This window comes from Heptranchias perlo, chromosome 9 (genome assembly GCF_035084215.1).
Source record: "Heptranchias perlo isolate sHepPer1 chromosome 9, sHepPer1.hap1, whole genome shotgun sequence".
Taxonomy (NCBI): domain Eukaryota; kingdom Metazoa; phylum Chordata; class Chondrichthyes; order Hexanchiformes; family Hexanchidae; genus Heptranchias; species Heptranchias perlo.
Window position 1 is genome coordinate 53,130,609 of NC_090333.1, and position 22,373 is coordinate 53,152,981.

Sequence of the window (22,373 nt, forward strand, 5' to 3'; positions counted from 1 at the left end):
GAAAAAGGAGGTTTATGACAAATGTCAGGTTCATAATACAGTAGAGTACCAAGCCGAATACAGAAAGTACATAGGAGAACTGAAAAAGGAAATAAGGGACAAAGAGAGAGTGTGAAAATAGATTAGCGGCTAACATAAAAGGGAACCTAAAAGTCTTTTATAAACAAATAAATAGTAAAAGAATAGTCAGAGGAAGAGTGAGGCTGATTAGAGACCAAAAAGGAGATATTCTTGTGGAGGCAGAGAATATGGCTGAGGTACTAAATGAATACTTTGTATCTATCTTTATGAAAGAATAGGATGCTGCCAATGTCACAGTAAAGGAGGAGGTAGTAGAGATATTGGATAGGATACAAATAGATAGAGGAGATACTTAAAAGGTTGGCGGAACTCAAAGCAGAAAAGTCACCCGGTCCAGATGGGATGCACGCTAGGTTGCTGAGGGAAGTACGGGTGGAAATTGCGGAGGCTCTGGCCACACTCTTCCAATCCTCACTAGATGTGGGAGTGATGCCAGAGGACTGGAGGTTTGCAAATGTTACACCCCTGTTCAAAAAAGGGGAGCGGGATAAACCTGGCAACAACAGGCGAATCAGCCTAATGTCGGTGGTGGGGAAACTTTTAGATACAATAATCTGGGACAAAATGAATTGGTACTTGGAAAAATATGGGTTAATAAATGAAAGCCAGCACTGATTTGTTAAAGGCAAATCATGTTTTACTAACTTGATTGAGTTCTTTGATGAATTAACGGAGAAGGTTATATAGAATTTACAATACAGAAACAGGCCATTCGGCCCAAGTGGACTATGCCAGAGTTTATGCTCTACGTGAGCCTCCTCCCACCCTACTTCATCTAACTCTATCTAGATATCCTTCTATTCCTTTCTCCCTCATGTACTTATCTAGCTTCCACTTAAATACATCTATGTTATTTGCCTCAGCTACTCCTTTTGGTAGTGAGTCGCACATTCTAACCTGGGTAAAGAAGTTTCTCCTGAATTCTTTATTGGATTTATTAGTGACTATCTTATATTTATGGCCCCTAGTTTTGGATTCCCCCACAAGTGGAAACATATTCTCTCTGTCTACCCTATTGAACCCCTTCATAATTTTCGAATAATTTTTTTTGTCAGTTTCATAAATTAGTATTAGGAAACATGATTTGCTCAGTAACTTGTCAAACACACTCATTTTGTTCCACTCACTGTCACATGAAGAAGAATGCAAAATCAAATCATGCCCCCAGAACTCTCTGGAAAATAAAGTTTGCTCACAGTCCCTCTTTATATATGGCATCCCCCAGGGATTCACTAAGAGCTACTTGGCTGTGTCTGTAATATAAACAGTGCAAAGCTTAAACCATTAACAGATCTGTACCAGAATAGAGAACCCAGCTGCGCACAAAATACATGAAGTACATGGTTTTGCACACCTGGATGTGGAGCAAGATGTGATCGGGAAAGTGAAACAAACATTTAAATAGCCTTTATTATACAAAGGCTACAATTGACAAAGGGAATGTAACCAGTGCTTTTCCCTACAGGTGCTTCAGGGTAGTGTTGAGGGTAGTGTGGTTGATGTGTATATGGCGTATTTCAAAAGGCGTTTGATAAAGTACCACAAGTAGCAAAATTGAAGCCCATGAGATTAAAGAGACAGTGGCAGCGTGGATACAAAATTGGCTGAGACAAAGCAGAGTGTAGTGGTGAATGGTTGTTTTTCAGACTGGACGGAGGTATACGTTGGCTTTGTCCAGTGATCAGCATTAGGACCACTGTTCTTTTTGATGTATATTGGTGACCTGGACTTGGGTCTACATTACATAATTTCAAAGTTTGCAGATGACACAAAACTCGAAAATGTAGTAAACAATGAGGAGGATAGTAACAGACTTCAGGAGGACATAGACAGATTGGTGAAATGGGCAGACACATGGCAGATGAAATTTAACACAGAGAAGCGTGAAACTATGCATTTTGGTAGGAAGAGTGAGGAGGGGCAATCTAAGCGAAGGGGTACAATTTTAAAGTGGGTACAGGAACAGAGAGACCTGGGTGTGTATGTACACAAGTCCTTGAAGGTGGCAGGACAAGTTGAGAAGGCTGTTAAAAAAGCATAAGGGATCTGTAGCTTTATTAATAGAGGTATAGCGTACAAAAGCAAGGAAGTTATGCTAAACCTTTATAAAACACTGGTTAGGCCCCAGCTGGAGTATTGAATCCAATTCTGGGCACCTCACTTTAGGAAGGATGTTAAGGCCTTAGAGAGGGTGCAGAAGAGATTTACTAGGGGACTAGGAATGAGAGACTTCAGTTATGTGGAGAGATTGGAGAAGCTGGGGTTGTTCTCCTTAGAGCAGAGAAGGTTAAGAGAAGATTTGATAGAGGTATTCAAAGTCGTGAAGGGTTTTGATAGCGTTAATAAGAAGAAACTGTTTCCAGCGGCGAAAGGATCAATGACCAGAGGACACAGATTTAAAGTAATTGGCAAAAGAGCCAGAGATGACATGAGGAAAACTAATTTCTTTACGCAGTGAATTGCTATAATCTGGAATGCACCACCTGAAAGGATGGTGGAAGCAGGTTCAATAGCAACTTTCAAAAGGGAATTGAATAAATACTTGAAGGGCTAAAATTTGCAGGGCTATAGGGAAAGAGCAGCGGTGTGGCCCTTCCAAAGTGCCGGCACAGGCATGATAGGCTGAATGGCCTCCTGTGCTGTATAATTCTATGAACTATCACTGTGTCCCACCCTTGCCGTTTTCTACTCCCTTAACTCGACTATATCCGGTGCAACAACAACTTGCATTTATATAGTGATTTTAACATGGTAAAATGTCCCAAAGACCAAAAGCTTGGTCAAAGAGGTAGGTTTTAAGGAGTGTCTTAAAGGAGGTAAGAGAGCCAGAGAGGTTAGGGAGGGAATTCCAGAGCTTAGGGCCTAGGCAGCTGAAGGCACGGCCACCAATGGTGGAGCAATGAAAATCGGGGATGGGCAAGTGGCCAGAATTGGAGGAGCGCTGAGATCTCAAAGGGTTGTAGTATTGGAGGAGGTTACAGAGATAGGGAGGGGCGAGGCCATCGAGGGATTCAGAGTTAAGAGTTGTTTGGGATAAAAGTTTTTTTTGTACAACTGAAGGGGATTGGTGTTTACTCCACCGAAGATGTATCATGTCTTTGATTTTGGCCTTTGACATTAAGGCCAGAATTGGTCAATTGGCCAGATCTGAACCATTGCAAATGGTCATTTATTAAGGTGCTAGTAATTGAATACTTGACAGTGGGGAAAAACACCCTGGACAGTGCTACACCAATCACTGCTTCAGAAAGAATTACAAGTCCACTGTGGGAAGTTAGGAGGAGGAGAAAGAAAAATTATAATCATGTAAATAACTGAGAAGAAGGAAAGTTTTGAGGAGGGAGGAAGAATAAAAAATAAAATATTTGCAGCTTAAAGAAATATTCCAAATGGACCATGGGAGGTAGAGTATTTTCTCGTCTTCAGTCTTCCCTGCAACTCTAAATAGGAAAGAAGTTACCCAGTCAGCTGCTTGGTTACCTCAATGATGGCTATGACTCTCTCAGTATGCCCACTGCAAAATGTTGGTGACAGTGGATCTGGTCTGTTCAGAGTAAGTGAACATAGCGTGTTTAAAAGTACAGTGTGCAAAATTAGATGTGATTCAGCTTGGTTTTTTTTAAGCTAAAGGGGTCCCTTATATTGAAAATTCTCCCCATTACAGTACTTTATTTAAATTAAGACAGCAATTTTCCCATTGTTTTCATTGATTAAATAATATATAAGTATAGTACCTTTTATATTTATGGTATTATTTAATCACACAAATGAATTTAATGGAAATGTTTGGTGATTTTCTATCAGAATTATTCCGATTTTGTAATTTTGACTTTTCATATTCAGCTTCTAATAGTAAAACTCTGGTATCCTAGTGTTATTCATTGAATCAATGCCCTTTCTAAGGCTGTAGATTCCTTAACTTTAGCCTTCACTTGAAGATGATTCTGATAGCCAAATGCTGAAGAAAGACTATGAGAAAACATACAAGAAATATCAGGGTTTAGTTATCAAGCAGGAGCAACTGTTGAGAGGTAGGCAGTGCTGGTTTTAAAAGTTAAACTGCTCCAAGACATAGCAGTAGGATTAAGGAACTTCTGATAATCAGTCATGCTCCCTTTTAGACATCGGATAAGATATCCTGCATTCGGATCAAATCAGTGCAGGATATCTGAGCAAACATTTCTTTGTACGAACATTTATGGTTTTGCTAGAATTAGCAAATTGAGGAAATCTCCCCCCACTATGTTCTGATATATCTCCAAAAGTTGATGTATAGTGAAAATAAATATTTCTGTTTGTATTTGCATGGAAATTCTGAATAATTCTAATATGAATGATTGAAAACTTTTTCAGTTCCATTTAACAGTAGTGCTACTACTATTTTAAAAACAAATGGTACCTAATGTGTAGTTTTGTTTTGAGTGAGGGAAGGTGTATACTGAACATTTCAGTTATACTATATGTTGCTGTATTTGGTTTAGTTTCATATGTTTTCTTATTTTTATCACAAGTGCTTGTGTGTAATTCTGTTATGTTTTAGACAACAATATCTATTACTTATAGTCCAGAATTGATTAATGGTAGCACAGAATCCTTGCGTTTTTATTAGATTCTTTTCAAACCTCTTGTATGTTCTTTACTAGTTGCTTTCTATCTTCTGTTGAATCTGGCTGAAGACACAAGGACTGAACTGAAAATGAGGAACAAGAACATTGTCCACATGCTTGTGAAATCACTCGATCGAGAAAACTTTGAGTTGCTGATCCTAGTGATGTCCTTCCTAAAGAAACTCAGTGTCTTTGTGGAGAACAAAAATGATATGGTAGGTCAACTGGAGCTCCTAGAATGTTCATGTACATGACCGGGTTATTAAGAAAAATTGCGGGCATCACAAAATAGTTTATCATGTTGAAATTAGTATTTTCTTTTAAAAAACATTTTAAAAAAAGATTTCCAGAAGTCAAAATGAGGTTGAGAATGTGCAAATCAGACCAATAATGGGATAAAACATGACACTCAGTCATCATTTGCAACTAAGAATGGACATTAAATAGGAACATAGGAGCAGGAGTAGGCCATTCAGCCCCTTGAGCCCGCTCCGCCATTTGATAAGATTATGGCTGATCTGTGATCTAACTCCATATACCTGCCTTTGACCCATATCCCTTAATACCTTTGGTTGCCAAAAAGCTATCTATCTCAGATTTAAAATTAGCAATTGAGCTAGCATCAATTGCCATTTGCGGAAGAGAGTTCCAAACTTCTACCACCCTTTGTGTGTAGAAATGTTTTCTAATCTCACTCCTGAAAGGTCTGGCTCTAATATTTAGACTGTGCTCCCTACTCCTAGAATCCCCAAGCAGCGGAAATAGTTTCTCTCTATCCACCCTATCTGTTCCCCTTAATATCTTATAAACTTCGATCAGATCACCCCTTAACCTTCGAAACTCCAGAGAATACAACCCCAATTTGTGTAATCTCTCCTCGTAACTTAACCCTTGAAGTCCGGGTATCATTCTAGTAAACCTACGCTGCATTCCCTCCAAGACCAATATGTCCTTCCGAAGGTGCGGTGCCCAGAACTGCTTACAGTACTCCAGGTGCGGTCTAATCAGGGTCTTGTATACCTGCAGCATAACTTCTGCCCCCTTCTACTCTAGATATAAAGGCCAGCATTCCATTAGCCTTATTGATTATTTTCTGCACCTGTTCATGACACTTCAATGATCTATGTACCTGAACCCCCAAGTCCCTTTGGACATCCATCGTTTTTAACTTTTTACCATTTAGAAAGTACCCTGTTCTATCCTTTTTTGCTCCAAAGTGGATGACCTTACATTTGTCTACATTGAATTCCATTTGCCACAGTTTTTCCCATTCACCTAATCTATCAATATCCCTTTGTAATTTTATTTTTCATCTACACTGCTTACAATGCCACCAATCTTTGTGTCATTGGCAATGCCAGCATTACCAGCTACACTCACAGCTGAGAATGACTAAAACAAAGTCTGGGCTGGTACATGATATGTCCAGCTACACCTGGTACCAATGCATAGTCACTGAAATTGGCTAATCTTAGGGCGATCAGGTCAACAAGGGGCCAACTGTTGTCCAAAAAAGGAGACTAAGTTTTGAAAAAAATTGTCCTGTTAAAGCAATATTTTTGGTCTTTAAGGCCAAACTGAATTAAATTTCTAAAATGCTATTTATGCTGCCAAATCAATAAAGAAATCAAAAGCAAAATACTGCAGATGTTGGAAACCTGAAATAAAAACAGAAAATTCTGGAAATACTCAGCAAGTCACGCAGCATCTGTGGAGAAAGAAACAGAGTTAATGTTTCAGGTCGATAACCTCTGTTCAGAAGTTAGCAGTTTTTAACGAAGTAGAGAGCCAGGGAACAGGGTTGTGGGGGAGGGGGGAGGTGGAGGAAAGAACATAAAGAAATCAACCTGGTGGGGACTATGCTTTGGTATGAACTTGACCAGCTCGCTTAGTAAGCATAATTAATTTCAGCTGGACTATGAGAATGAATAATATTTTGAATAAATAAACTTTGCTTGCACTTCAAAGTGCTTCCTCTCAGGTGACTATGTCAGCACTTGTAAGGAGATAGCTCTTAGGTGGATGGCATGGTGAAGGAGGAACAAAGATTGAAGAATTTTGTTTTTCTTTTAATTAAGATGAATATTTGAATTACTGTACAATATACTGTCAGCTAACAATTGTACAAAACAATTTACAAATTTTAAAACCAAATAAGTATTTACAAAGCACTGAGGCTTTATCAGATTTTCCGAGCGCTCAGAAGTCAAAATAAATTTGAGACCATGCACTATAGATAGACAAATTATAGAGTTTTATAAACAATGAAAAGTAAAGGAAAAGAGGTTTTTTTTGCATTTGACCAAAGTATGCATGACCAATCCAAAAATAAAATTCCGTTCAAGTTTTATTTAGCTAAAGCTTTTGCTTTAAATATTTGTCATTGCTTTTGGTATTTTTTCTCTTTCAGGAGCTAGTTATTATAATGAGCAATTCTGTAGCTTAGTGCCACTGACAGGTTGTGTAACTGCTGTTGTATATTCTATTGGAGCATAGTTTGTTTTAAATTAAAAAGCTAACCTCTTCTATTAATTTTAATAAGTATTCTCTTGCTAAATGGAGACTGAAGATAAATTTATTTCCTGCCTCTTTCGTATTTGCAAATGTTGTTCAATTCATTGTTAAACTGGCTGGCTAGATTAGGTGAACATTTTACTGCTCAGTAACTATTCGATTCTAGACAATATTATTGCACTTATCCAAGCTATCTAATGGTACATCACCTGTGTGTACTCATTAAGTATGAATATGATTTGTGTAAAAAAAAAATTATGAAAAGTCAGTTCTATAAATAAAGACACCCTCAAATACATCATGTAACAATGGTTCCATCCTGGAGTAATTTTTTTTGAATGTTTTAACCTCATAATTGCTGATATACTTCTGTGGCTGCTGGCAATCCTCCAGTATCTCATCGCATTCTTCATATGATCCTAGACAACAAGTGTTGGACGTGGGATGTGCTATTCGATTGTGAACTGAGTCAAATCCTGTCTGCCACCTGCACTTGCGGACATTGGGGATGATAATTATTGCTGATTTTCCCATTGCTACCGATTGAGATGCTGAAACCAATTGCAGCTCTTTTACCCACTCTGGCTGGGATCAGTTACTTAGTACAACTTGGGGTTCAAATCTGGGACTTCCCTGGTCATCACAGTGCCTCGGTACCACACTAGGCAGTGTTCCACCCACTGAGCCTTCAAAGGAACACCCCCCTGGACTGTTCTTCTGACATCATTGTACTGTAGTACTATGTGCCAAGGAACAGTTACATCTACAAGTCCAGATTTTGGACACCGAGGTCCACTGGGCCTTTTTCTATCTAAAATATACAGACTGTTTCTCTCTATATTCTGTCACTTTTTTTTGGAAGTTAAATAAATGTGTGCCTGATTTTTTATATTTTTTGGAGCGGGAGGAAAATATCATGTTAATGTAACTCATAAATTTTCCAGACTTTTCATACTTTTTAATCAGCTTTGGAAGTCTTTGAAAAGTCACACCTGGAAGTAATCCTATGTGAGTAACAGAGGCATTCATCAAAGCTGAAACATGAACAGTTGTTTCAAATCTTGCCGCTTTTCCAAATGCTGGTTTGTTTAGTGTTGAATAATAGTGCACTTTTTAATGTGTTTACAAGCTTAGATTTGTGTATTTCATTGTGTCCCAGAAAAGGAGCTGTAGTTTTTTTGTACTTGTTTACTGTGTGGACGTTTGGTAAAAATGAATTGTTAAGGGGGATATTAATAAGACGTTTGTCTGCCTGAAAGCATGACTTTAATAAAAGGGTAAATTGTTAATCTCTGGCAAATAGTTTTAATTTTTTTTCTATTTAATTTTGAAGCATTTAACTGCATGTTAACATCAAGGGAAACTTTCATCAGTTGATTTTGAACCCTTTTTTTAAACAAAAAAAATGGCCCATTTGTAGCTTGCTGTGTGTTCACAGAAAGCTAATTAATCACTTTAGTATTAGAATTAGTAATGGACCCACATGCGCTTGCCAAATAGAGCTTCTACTGGGCATAAGTGGGGAATGAGAGGCTTTAGTTTAATTTTATATCGAGCTTAATTTCATACCACTGAGAACTGTGAAGTAAATGGGCGTTTCTATTATATCTTCTCGTATGTTTCATGTTAACCAAAGGGCTTTAAATACAATTTACTTATTAAACATTAATAACCGTAATCATTAAAAGTACATTACAAGTAATCGTTGCATGCTTTCTAACTTTTTTTCCTGGAGGTATTAAAAATGTGAAACTAACATGGGATTATGTATGACTGTCTGAAGACCTTAAATGTTTTGTAATGATGTGCTAAATCTTAACCTTATTGTAATTAAAGCCAGCTTTTCTTCAATGTGTTTTGTCATTAGCCTAATGCTTTTGCATCAAGAAAAACCTATAAAGACATTAAGCACTGCTTAGTGCTGAAAATGAGTTACAGGAAAAGCGATTTGGACATGCAGATGTTTTAGGTTAAGACCCAGATGATCTGTACATGGACCCCCACATGTGCGGCGTCCTCACAAGTTCTCAATTTCTTTTTCATCCCACCTGTGTACATGTGGTATGGAATTCATTGAAAGTGGGCAACTCACCAAAATGTTTTCTAATTAGATCATATATAAAGTATTCAATGAAGAGAGCTGAGTGCCGTGAATGTATTGTATGAAGAATGAAGCTTGTTGGTGGAAAATGAGCGACTTGCTTTTTTTAACTCTCGCTGGTCTGTATGTATATTAATATTTCCTTGCCTTCCCTGTTTCCTTTTAATGCATCAACAAACTTCTGTATCTACAAAAAGATCAGGACTGGTTGTGTTCATGAATAGGTATCCGATTGTAGTATGACTAAAAAAAAAATTCACTTTTCTCTGGCGATAAATAATATTCATACAGCAATTGTTTCCTTAACATTACATGTCCCTCCATTTCACGTTTTGTATACAGTACTTATGAACTTGGTGAAATCTAATGGAAGAACATTTGTATTTCAAAAATACAGAAATGTGTTTTAAAGTGTTTTATCAGTGTTAGATAATTACAGTTCTGTGGTGTTAATCCAACATCAGCGTAACTCATGCATTTTAAACATTTAAACAGAATTACAGTCTTTCCTTGCATTTCTTCCTGCACTTTCCCACATAATTGCCTCCCTAAATTGCAGAGAGGGAGGACTAAATGGACCTGGGGACTTCTTTGCAGCAAGGAATTGCATGTTGTTCCTTGCTGCTATTGCGAGCTTACTGCAGCCAGTTGTAAAGCAGTGCTGAGCTGATTCTGGGAGGAGGAATCAGCTTACCCTCCTGGAGTGATCCATGGCATGGGAGGCTCAGGGGTACAATATTTGTCAGTGATGGTTATTTGAGAATTAATGTTCAGAGTGGATCGAGATGGTTCAGCACAGTATAATTTCTAGAAAAAAGAACATATCTGATTTTAGCCTGCTTTAACAATGGGTGATGTCAATGGAATAAAAGTGTTTCAAAGTTTATGCAAAATTCCTTTAAGAGTTTCATAGTAGGAAGTGTTTCATAGTAGATTGTAAAACAGAATTCAATATAAACTGAAATATATCCACAGATACTGCAGTTTGATCTGACCAAGGTCAGCTGTCTAGTGCTGGTTTCCTTTCTGGTTGTGAGTAGACGTCTACATAGTGTATAATAATGCAGCAAATTAAATATTACATCTGGTGTGAATTTTGTTCTGGCTACTGTAAAATGCATCTGACAGTAGTTTCTTACTACAGGTCAAAGCTTTTCAGCTATAAAAGATTCTACACCCATGGTGCACATCAAAGTGGAATGACCAAACTGTTCTTTCATTCTGTTGGAATTGTGACTGAATGGATGGATGGTAGTACTGTACTTCAAGGACAAACCTGTCTAATACTTAATGGACTTGCTAGTTTTGTGTCTCTTTACCATCCACTGAAATATAAATCACAATCTCAGTGGAGCAGTTAAAAGAAAAATCTTGCATTCTGATGTTTTTAAGAGTGAGGATTCAAATGTTTCATTCATATTAAATATGGCGAAAGGAAATACAGGTATTGTCAGTATAGCTGTGAGCTTGTTAATTCTTTTTTGAAAAGTAGGTAAGATTTATTAGAAGTAAAACTTGCATGCAGGTTGGCTGACAGTTGCTGTCTAACAAATGTGGCAAATACATTATGCTGTCTGTTTCATGCTAATTAATCAATGTTCCCTGCTAGTCATTCTAATAATATTTAGACTTGAGTTTCTTCCTTGTATCAGATAGCAGGTTTTCCAGAAAAGCTACCATTTTAAATTTTCTACAACAAAAAAGTATTTGTTCTACTCATATTTTTAAACATTTTGAAGTAGAAGATACTAAAATACTAAACAAAGTACAGTACAGGTTATGGAATTCAGTAATTTTTAACCGGTGGTTTGTGACCAAGCTGTAGTACTTGCAGTTGTCAGCATTGGACGAATTTTAGATATGAGATTTTCAGCCACAAGGCTTAAACCTGTGGTGTTTACTCACAACAAAAGCATAAACATGGTTATAGGAGCAACGGTGCAGCTGTCACATGAGCACCAGGGATCAACAAGTGGATTTTATTATATTTCTTATGTTTCCTTTCTTTCATTGTCTCACTTCACAGCTCTGCCTGGCAGTGGGATTTGCAAGTTTTTTTTCTGTTTTTTTTCCCCTGGCTGAAGGAAAGCAGGCAAGAGATAGCTATGGAAGTACAGTAGATACAGTTATGGAGGTACAGCTAACCCAGCATTCGTATCGATAGTAAAAGAACTCTTAAAACTTGTTTTAATAGAGAGCTTTCACTATTGCCATGAATGCTGAATAGCCGAGCCTCCCTGACTGTTTCTTGCTCTCAGGACCCTGTAATTCTGAAGTGAGAGGGTGGGGGGATCACAATCTTTCATGTGAGATTCCTGCTGAATATGTAAAAATTAGTAGGCCTAGGTACTCTGGAATGACTCTTGATAATTTGTGCTGTTTCTACAGTTCTGCTCTCCTGCAAAACAAATTCAGTTGTATGTTAGCTGTCTTTTTATTGTTACCAAATCCTGGGATTTGTTTTACAAATACCACATAGGTAGTTTTTACAATCACAAAAACTGTTTGATGTTTCCCATATAAAGACTTGATTAAATTCCTGCTGTGAAATTACATATTCTTATACCACCTTCACCCTCTCCTCAATAAATTTGCTATTCAGGTGTCAATTGTCAGCTGCTTGTGTGGTGTTGAAACAGATGATGTGGCATTTAAAAAAAAATCCTTTTTGAAGGCTGGAGTTGTACTTCTGCAGAAAAATAAATTCCAAAACGTAGTGATTTAAGAAATGGTGAAAGGTTACATGTGTTTTCTTTCACTCTAGTTTATCAATATTCAAAATTTGCAGAGAATTTTGTTGGATGTTCTGAGGCATAAAATATTTTAAACACTGCAATTAAATGCTCATTGCTAAAAGAGATAGAAGAACTGCTTTTATTCAGTAAATGCTAAACGTTGCCTGACCAAATTCTAATCTTTTGATATGACCAGGGAAGCTGGGACATCCTTAGAACCTGAGAAAAACAAATGCTTTTTGAAAAGCATTTTCAATTGGAGAAATGGTATTGGTGAAGGGTATATTGGTAGAACTGTGCCAAGGAGGGCAAGTTAGAGAAAATTTTGTCAAATTAATAATTTCTTGATTACCCCATCTCAAAACTGTGGCAGTCTCCAAGCTGCAGTAGTCTAACGACATGAGTTAAATGCATATAATTTGTGTACTATTTCCTTCTGTGTCTCTTCCCCCTAACCAATAGCTGTTTATATTTGTGAAATCCAACCAAACAAACAAACATTTGTGTCTTTACAACTAAAAACTACTATTGAAACCTTCAGAGCTTTAGGAAAAATCAATCACTGAGCCATTCTGTTCAATGGGGAAAAGAAAGTACCTTCAGAAATTAATAATTTCTTGACTACCCCATCTCAAAACTGTGGAAGTCTCCAAGCTGCAGTGTTGACAAAAGCCTGAAAGTTTGAAGAGGAAAGAATTTTACATGCTAAGAAAGCAATATTCAATATTATGTTCTGTTAAACTGCAGGTGGAGTTGAACATCATTGAGAAGCTGTCCAAGCTGGTGCCCTGTGAACATGAGGATCTCCTGAATATTACCCTGCGCTTGTTGCTAAACCTGTCCTTCGACACTGGGCTTCGGAACAAAATGGTCCAAGTGGGGCTGCTCCCAAAATTGACTGCCCTGATAGGTAATTGTTTTAATTACAACCAGCAGACTGTAGTTTCTTAATTTCTTATTTCAAAATTCCCTCCGCTATATAGTATGCTGAACAAGTGAATGTCAAAGCTTATAACTCCACTAACATAATTCAGTAATAAATACCAGCGAGCATGGGTTTCTGAGACGAGTCATGATTCAAGCGTGCAGGGATGGCTGTTGTCTCCAATCAGCCAACCTCTCCCTTGCTGTGCAGGGGCATAGATTGGTGGGATGGAGGATTGGCGTAAGATGAAAGTGTCATTGCAACTGCTAGGAAAGTGGGCACAGACTTGCATGATGCGCTGCTGGTGATCACACACCAGTTGAGCATTAATGGAATGCAAATCTTTGCGTTTCATGAAGGCAGAGGGCCAGTCTGCAGGAGCCCTCGTGGTGACAATTGTGCAGTCAATGATGCATTTGCTTGAGGAAGCCTGCAATCTGCGCAAACTCCATAGCCTTATTCTGCTGTTTCTGGTTGTCCATGGGGAACATGACTAAATTGTTTGTTTTGGTAAACATGATATAGGAACATTAGAGTAGGCCATTCAGCCCCTCGAGCCTGCTCCGCTAATCAGTGAGATCATGACTGATCTGCACCTCAACGCCATTTTCCTGCCTATGCTCCTTATTCCTCGATACCCTTATCTAACAAAAATCCATCTATCTCAGTCTTGAAAGCTCCAATTGTCCTAGCATCCACAGCCTTTTGGAAGAGAGATTTTCAGATTTCTACTAATGTTTTTGTGAAAAACTGCTTCTTGATTTTGCTCCTGAATGGCCTAGCTCCAATGTTAAGATTATGCCCCCTTGTTCTTGATTCCCCCACCAGAGGAAATAATTTATCTATCCTATCAAATCCTTTTAACATTTTAAACACCTCGATCAGATCACCCTTCAATCTTCTATACTCAAAGGAATACAAGCCAATATCAGTGACCGACTTAATCCAAGCATAAACTGCAGGCTGCCTGATGCATAGGAATACATGGAAGTTATGTACAGGCCAAATCCATGTCTATGTTTATCTTCCATGGGAACAAATAGTTCTTATGCTTACCTGCCCTGTTCCCTTTCAAGTCCTTTTCCTTCATCCATCCATCCAATTTAATCTTGAATGTTGATATAGTTTCTGCCTCAACCACGAACCCTGGAATTGAATCCCACAGCCTCACAACTCTCTGTGCAAAGAAGCTTCTCCTGGTTGCTGTCTGAGTCTCTTGCATTTAATCTTGCATCAATGGCGTCTAGTCCTCAACCTCTCAATTACTTGAAACATTCTGTTTCTATCTATCCTGCCCCATCCTTTCATAATTTTAAACAATTCCATCATAATGCCCCCGTCATCTTTGTTCTTCTAGCAAAAAAAGGACCCAGTTTTTGAAGTCGGTCTTCATATTTGTGTTCCATCAAACCAGGCAGCATCCTAATGAATCTGTGTTGTATGTGCTTTAATGCTACAATATCCTTCGTACAGTGTGGAGCCCGATACTGCACACAGTACTCTAACTGAGGTCTTTTTAAGATTTTATATCGGTTCATCATTACCTCTTGGCTTTTATATTCTATACCTCTTGTGATAAAACCTAGAATTCCATTAGCTTTTTTGCAACTTTATCAACCTGAGGCGCTGCCTTCAATGTCCAGTGAACTCATACCACCAAATTCCTCTGCTCTTCCACAACACCGAACTAACTTTCATGTATAGTATAATTACTGCTGTTTTTGTTTGCCAAAGTGTATCACCTGACACGAACATTGAATTTCACCTGCCACTTTTTAGCTCATATGCCTATCTTATCAATATCTCTTTGCAGCTTCCTTTGGCTTTCTATTTTGGTGTCATCTGCAAATTTTGAAATCACTCCCTCTTGGCCTATATCCAAATCATTGATAGACACAGTGAACAGAAGTGGCTCCAGAACTGAACCTTGTGTAACACCACTATCCACTTGCAACCACTCTGGAAAAACTGCCTTTAACTCTCTCTTTTCTCCCTTCCAACCAGCTTGGTATTCTGCCCCTAATTCTATACCACTTAATCTTCTCTAGTAATTGCCTGTGTAGTAAATACCATGTCAAAGGCTTTCCTAGAGTCTGTGTATACTACATGCATTGCATTTCTTTTATCTACCATGTCAGTTAACTCCTCAAAGAATTCTATGTGGTTTGTCAAGCATGATCATCCCTTTTGAAATCCGTGCTGGCTGCTCCTAACTATTTGCTCTTTATCTAGATACCTGATAATTTTGTCCTTAATTAAGGACTTTATAATTTTCCCTACCACACATGTTAAGCTAACTGGCCTGTAATTATCCTGATTAGCTCCGTCTACCTTTTTAAAAATGTGTGCTACATTGGCCACTCTCCAGTCCTCCGGCACAGATCCACACTCAATGGAATCCTGAAATATAATTTCTCGGGCTTCTGCAATTTCCTCCCTCATCTCGAGGAAAATCCTGTTTTTTGATCATCTACTAATTGGCAATCTTCTCCTCTCAGGGGTCTCACCTTGCATTTAAAAATTCTCTTTTTATTGATGTTGCTAATGACCCCTGTTGCAGCCCAGAAGGAGCCAGACGCAAAGAAGTCGAGGGCCGTAGTAACCTTAGTGGCAACAGGCAATGCAGTGCCACCTACAATGGGTTGCAGGTCTAATTGCAGGAGGTGACACAGGTCTGCCACAGCCTCCATATGCATGACTACTCTGAGAAGTGCAAATATTAAAACTCTGGACCTGTACACCCTGTTGGGCGGGTAAGGATGTGAGCTCTCCTCTGTTTTCTCCCTGCAGCTGCAGCTCCATGTGGTCTTTCCACCCCATTGCTGCTGCTCCAGTCAGAATTGATCCCCATTTTCAGAAAATGTGTTGCCAGTACCCTCTTAACCTTCATGAAGGTTGTCAAGCGACTACAAGCAAAAAAAAAATTGATTCTGCACCCAAACATGACTGAAAAATACAAGCAAGATGTCTGCCAAAGAAAGACATCTTTACAGCGAGTTAAATTGTAGCAGGTGAGTGCCCCTTTAAATAGCACTGGAACTGGTCGTTTCCCACCCTGTACTGCCCATGATTTGTGGGCGGGTTTAGGAAGTGGCAGTGGTGACTCACGAAAATGGAGTCCAGGTCCTAATCACATAAAAGGACCCTTATTTTTATATATTTATTTGGTCTCTGCCTGCTTCCATTGGAACTGTTGGTCACCGAAACCGAATCCTGCTCAAAAATCACAATAGGTGGGCCTCTGGTGGAAACTCGAGTATTTTTTCCCCCTGATTTTTGTCCCGTGATCGCCCTGTTCACATTGTAAAACGGGGTGGTGGGCAGACGAATGTCGGCCCCAAGGACTGCTGTTGACCAGTTTCCGAAAAAGATTCAACAGTGACCTCTAGTGGGCAATATTTTTGCACCACTGTTTCATTCCTGTGGCTATTACCTCAATTGCTCAAGACCAGCTGCTGCTACTTGCGTAATATGTTAATTGGTAGGCTGATGAGTGCATCATAACCACGAGCCCAGCTATTAATACCAGTATAGGTTTTGGCACACAAAATAAAGCTAAAATTATAACCTTCCCGGCGACAGCATTGTGAACATTTCCAGACATATGGGTAGCTAAGTGGTAGCTGTGACAAATAGTTTTAGCTCAGCACAGGTTCAAGCTATATTTTTGTCACAAGTCTTCCAGTTTGCTGACTTGACATTCGGTTGTAAAAAGTAACGTTGTGAAGATGACTAATTGGGCCTCGAGTTAGAAAACAATGACTCATTTATTACAGTTAATCTGTTCGTAATACAAGAGCCACTAACCCCTCTTTAGCTCATTTCAGGGCAGAGGAATTTTTTTCCAGTCCGTAACCAAACCCTCTAATTGGCATGATCACAGCCATTACTGATGGGTCTAAATGGCTACAATTTTATTTTGCGAGTGATGTTTAAACTGTGGTGCCATCCCCCTGTGCTAGTGGTGCCTCTGTGATTTAGAGAGAGTTTTGAATTGGAATGTTGATACTTTAAGAAATCATTGGAAGGGATCAGATTAAATCTGCAGCAACAATACTCTGCTTTTGCATGCCTTAAGTATATAATGGGAAAACACATCTGATCGGATTTGACAGTAGTTTCTCCTGCTCTATCTCCGTTTGTACTTAATAATGGCAGGCAAGTCAGCATCTGAAAAAAAAACAGTTGGTACTCAATATTAGGTTAACATTCTGGTGGGACCCTTCATTCGAGCCTCCTATCTTTCTCTTTCAGATGTCCACCACTTCTCTTGACCCCATGGCTGCCTATCTTATATTAAGTTGTGAATGAGAGAGAATTTCCCCCATTTGAACATCAGGAAGACTGAAGTCATAATTTTCAGCCCCCAGCAAAAACTCTTACACCCTTGCCACCAACTCTGTTCCCCTTTCTGGTTGCTCAAGCTGAACCAGGTCTTATGCAACTTTGCCATTTTGTTTGACCGAGCTGTGCCTTAAACCGTATATCTTCTCCATCACGCCTACTGCTGTGGAAACTCATTCCATATCGCTGTCACGTGAAGCATGATTTTTCCAATGTCCACCTTGCCAGTCTCCCAACCTCCATGCTCCATAAATGAAAATCAGTCAAAATACCACCACCCATCCTGTCACACACTAAGCCATTCACCTATTAGCCCCCTCGAATGTCGAATTTAAGATCCTCATGCTCATCTACAAATCCATCCATAGCCTTGCTCTTCCCTACCTCTTCAACCTTCCCCAAGCTTACATTCCTTTCTCTAACCTCTCATTCTCTGCCCCATATCCCCTCCTTCCTCCACTCCACTATTGGTGGCAGAACCTTTAGCTATCTCTGGAAATCCCTCTCTTCCTGTCTTCTCAAAACTGACATCTTTGACCATGCTTTTTTTGACCTGTCCCATAGAGGCTCAAGATAGGCTCTTTTCCTCCTCTGTGAAGCACCTTGGTATATTTTTCTAAGTCAAAGGTGCTGTGTAAATGGATGTTGTTCTTGAGATGCTCAGACTTATGCCCATTAACAGTCTGAAAGATCCCATTCATCTCAATGGACCTGAACCCAAGTCACAGAGTGAAAGAACAGTGTTGGACCCAGCTCTGCAGTCCTGTTTTCAATGACGTAATGCCTTTGTGCCTATAAACATGGGGAGGGGGAAAGTTAGACAAATCACATCTCATTCTTCTGAACTCCAATCATCCTCCTATGATTGGATGGCACTGTGCTACACATCTCAATTGTTGCATCTTTTACATCACAGCATTCTGTTACCTTAAATTCTAGATTACAAAACTGTGCTGCATTGAGCCCAGAGATAAAAAAGAAACATTGTGAATACTGGAAATTTGAATTAGGAACAGAAAATATTTTTAAAATTCACAGCAAGTTGGCCAGCAGCTGAAAGAAAAAGCATCTGATGATTTTATCCTCTCTCGCATGCTGATCTGACTTGCTGTGGATTTCCAGCATTTATTTTTATTTCTGTATTATACCCAGTTACAGTATATATTTGGTGGCATTGCTGCATGATCTTTTATGCTTCACCTGACGTGAATGTATATTACCACTCTGCTGATTTTTTAAGTTCCACAGTTTGGTGTCTGTAATGAGACCACCTAAAAAGATGAAGTTTAACAAGTTCCTGGGTACTTTATTGGGCTGCTGCTTTCTAAATTTGCTAATTCTGAGAAAAGAGCCATCTCACTCACCAGCTCTTCTTTAACTTCAAAAATGTAACCAGTGAGCAGAACATTTAAGTACAGAGGCACAAACCGTCACTCTTCCTGACCTGACAGGTGCAATTGGACAGCTGCTTGTTTGTAGCATTTTTCCAGATACTGTGCTGTGGTACTGTATAATTGGAACATTACTATCTGCAAAACTGCAATTCGGTTTATGGGTTCTGAATTTGTTGAATCTAAATTTATCTCTAAATTACAGCGAATCATAAATTCAACCAACATAATGACCTAACAATCTGTCTTCCTGTCTTGATGAGTTAATATTTTAAGCTATTCTGATTTCCACGCAATTAATTGATATATTTACACCTAATTGGTTCCTGCTTTTCCTCATTTATTATTACCTGCTTGTCAACCATTTTTGCAGCATTCCTGTAAAACTGTCTCAGCTTTTTCTTTACTCCTGTGGGGTTTGTGTGAAAAATTCTCACTCCAACTTCAAACCCGCAGTCTTTAATGTAGGTGCTGAGCACCGCCCTGACTTAAATGAGGTTTGTATGATTTATTAAGTACTAGGTGTCTGTGCAATGTGAGCAAACTTCACATAAGACAGTAGGAAACATTTTCCCCTGTTCCTCTCCCCCATTTCCTAGTGTTACTTTTACGTGGAAACTTGTCATAATAAAATGCTGAAGTATCTGACGAGTGGAGGTCCTATTTTCACTGAAAAACCTCAAACAAAAAGAGATTTCATTACCCCCTACCTTAGAGCCAGTCTTGCTTATTGCATTTCATCTGTGTTTCTCATTGCTTTGTGTTTTTTTCCCCTTTCCACCTCAATTTGTTTCACAAGCCTTTCTAATGCTATGCATTTTATTCAGGAAATCTACTATATTTAACTGTCATTACTTAAATCGGGGCTTTTTAACTTCAGATTTAGATGGCAGCAAAATTACAATTTATTGACCTGGAGTATGTACACAGTCCATTATCAATTTGAATCACCAGTTCACGTTGCCAGGGCATAATTTAGGTGTTCTTTACACAGCTCATTCTTGGTAGGATGGAAACTGTTGTCACTGACATGAGAGTTGCCTGCTTCATGTATAGTTACAAAATTTCTTTTCCATAAAGCAGTATTTTCTGTCTGGTTAAGTTTTATATAAAAAAATATGAAACTCATTCTTTTGAATGCTGAATGTTATTGAGAATATCCTCAGTATTGGACTGGTGTAATGACTTAAATGCTTCTTTGAGAAAGTACCAATGATATGCAATCTACCTCTTGTATTGCGCATGTGCAGTTATTTAAAAGTCCTAGTTCGTAACTTTGTTTTCTAGCTAATGAACCTTCCCTAGCTCCTGGGGAATGCCCGTAAAGGCCAGAGGTTCTAAAGTGACATTGCTTGTATGTTTCGGCTCAGCCCACCTGCAGCCAGAAAAGCTAGCAACCTTTCCTCCTAGCATCAGCTTGCTGATGGGTGACCTGCTGTCCCTTAAGGCACAGGTGAGAAACACCTTTTTAGATGATCTCAGACAATGGGCTGCCATTTACTTTACAGTGAAATTGTAGCTGCCTTTGGTAGTAACACTGTACAGTTAATGTAGCATTGAGGTGCCTTGGTTTTGAAGCTCACCTCAAATTTCTTTTAAATTTGCATTCCATCTATAAGTAAGATTCACTGGTTCTCAAATAGGAGTTTCTGTAAGTAGTGGAGTGAGAGGTGCCTACCTGACCCCTGTTAAGGAATGATATTAATGATACTCATACCAAACACAGGTCATCCTATCCTTCCAATTAAAGGGAAGTCTTAGGAAGACGGTGATGGAGGAATAAATTGGGTTAGTTTTTTTTTTCAAAACTCTTCTTTTATCTAAAAATGTGAAGCTATGATCTTGCCCTGTTTTGGATCACCATCACTATCCCCTAAGAGTTAACGTTGTTTGCGTTATGATTCTGTTTGTGCGATACCCTTTGCCTGTCTACTTTAGTTTACATAAGTGCTGCCAAAATGTATGCATTCAACTTAACTACCTCACCAGACTTAGGGGGACAATTAATCTTGCAGATTACTATAAAAGAGGCCCTTATTGCTACTGTAGTTCTTCTTTAGTTTTAATAGACCATTGCTTGTTATTTTTAGGGCCAATCTTTTACTATTCAGCTTATAAACAATCATACATTTTTCCTACAATTGAAGTGAGGTAATAGCAGGGGTCAGATGTGGCAAAAACCCTAACTAAAACCATCTGCCACAGCCGGTGGGGGTGCAGTAAAGTTGTATCGGGATTGCTTGAAGTTATTGATGGCAGTAAAATTTATGCTTCCTCCTGTTTTCTCAATTAAGTGGAGATGCTTTTTTTTTCTCCTGGTGTTGGACTGGGCACACATGGTTTTAATAGATCATGTGCAAATATTGCCCGAGTTTCTGTCTCTGTAGTGCAGACTTCTTAAAGAGTATATAGTTTACAAATAGGTTGTTAAATGTGAAGTGTGCATCACTCATGAAACCCAGTAAACCGGAGTATCTCGTCTCCAATGATTCACTCAATCAATTCAAGTCCATTTCATACAATCTTTTCAATATCAACTACCCGGTATAGTTAGTGTATCTGAATTGGATTGGATCCCCTGACCCATTAGTAAATTACTTTATTAAGTATTTATTTGAAGATGCAGTGCTCTGTAACTTTTGAAATAAATGTTATTTTAATGTTACCTTGCTGTATCTTAGCCCAAAATTTATTTTATCTTTTTTTAAAAAACCACAAAAATCAATGTATGCACATTTTTTAAATGCATTTCCAGAAAGCAAGGAAATACGTGATTATGGCTCCTCTCCCAGTCACCTTTATCCACTTGTTGCTTTTTCCTCACTTAGGCTCCAGTTATATTATGCTACTGGTCTGACACTGGTAACTAGAGTGCGAAGTTCAACTGGCAAGATTGGAGTTATACTGTGACTGGCACTCTGCTGTGAGGAGAGAGCCCTGCATAGTAGAGCTCAGTTCCACAGTGCCTTTTTTTTAAAAGTTAGGGGAGTGTGGGCGCAAGTGTCTGGATTCTCATTATATTAAAAAGACTCAATGCTATGTTCATACAGTGCTCGGATCCAGTAGATGATGTAAGCATTTTTTAATCTTTGCTTTATACTGGACTAGTTATACTGCACCCGCAGTAAAGTCGAAACAGTTTACTGGCAGATATGTCTCGCTGCTTGGTTTTAGTGTGCTTGGGAGTTGGGTTGGAATCTAGCTGCTGAGTTAAAGTGCTTCATGCACACCCAAAATTACTTTGCATGAATGTGACAGTAGCGGTACAACTGCAGCTTTGGAGGTACCATTTTGTAGTGTGTTTACTTGACCGAGCTCTGATTCACAACAGCTCAGTAAATTGAAGATGTTTTCACCTCTGGAAACCCCGCTGTCCGGTGACAACTCTCATGTTGTGATTGAAGGCAGCTGTGTAGGCCCAGCCTGTCCATACAGGCCAGCAAAGTGATTTTGCATTTACTTGCTTATATAAACCTTTTGAGCAACTGGAGAAGGTTTGGAGAGCAGAAACTAAGTTACAAGTAATTTTGCAGTTGTTTTATGTTACAGCTGCTGTGTCACCTTCCAGTATAAGTGGGATGATTGTTATAGCACAGTTTTCCTGATGTAGTATTGTAGAAGGAGTTCTGTGATACAAATGTGCTATTAGTGTCGAAGTACACTCTCCAGTGGCTA

At 38.8% G+C, this 22,373-nt stretch overlaps 1 protein-coding gene across 3 annotated transcripts in view; it reads left to right on the plus strand.

The window, feature by feature from the left end:
• kifap3a (kinesin-associated protein 3a) overlaps window positions 1-22,373 on the plus strand; it is a 181,056-nt gene that overhangs the window by 46,619 nt on the left and 112,064 nt on the right. For all 3 annotated transcript variants that reach the window (XM_067990449.1, XM_067990448.1, XM_067990447.1), the window contains exons 8-10: window positions 4,014-4,112; window positions 4,725-4,903; window positions 12,786-12,948. In XM_067990449.1, coding sequence (XP_067846550.1) covers window positions 4,014-4,112; window positions 4,725-4,903; window positions 12,786-12,948 — 441 coding nt within the window. The remainder of the gene's footprint in view (window positions 1-4,013; window positions 4,113-4,724; window positions 4,904-12,785; window positions 12,949-22,373) is intronic.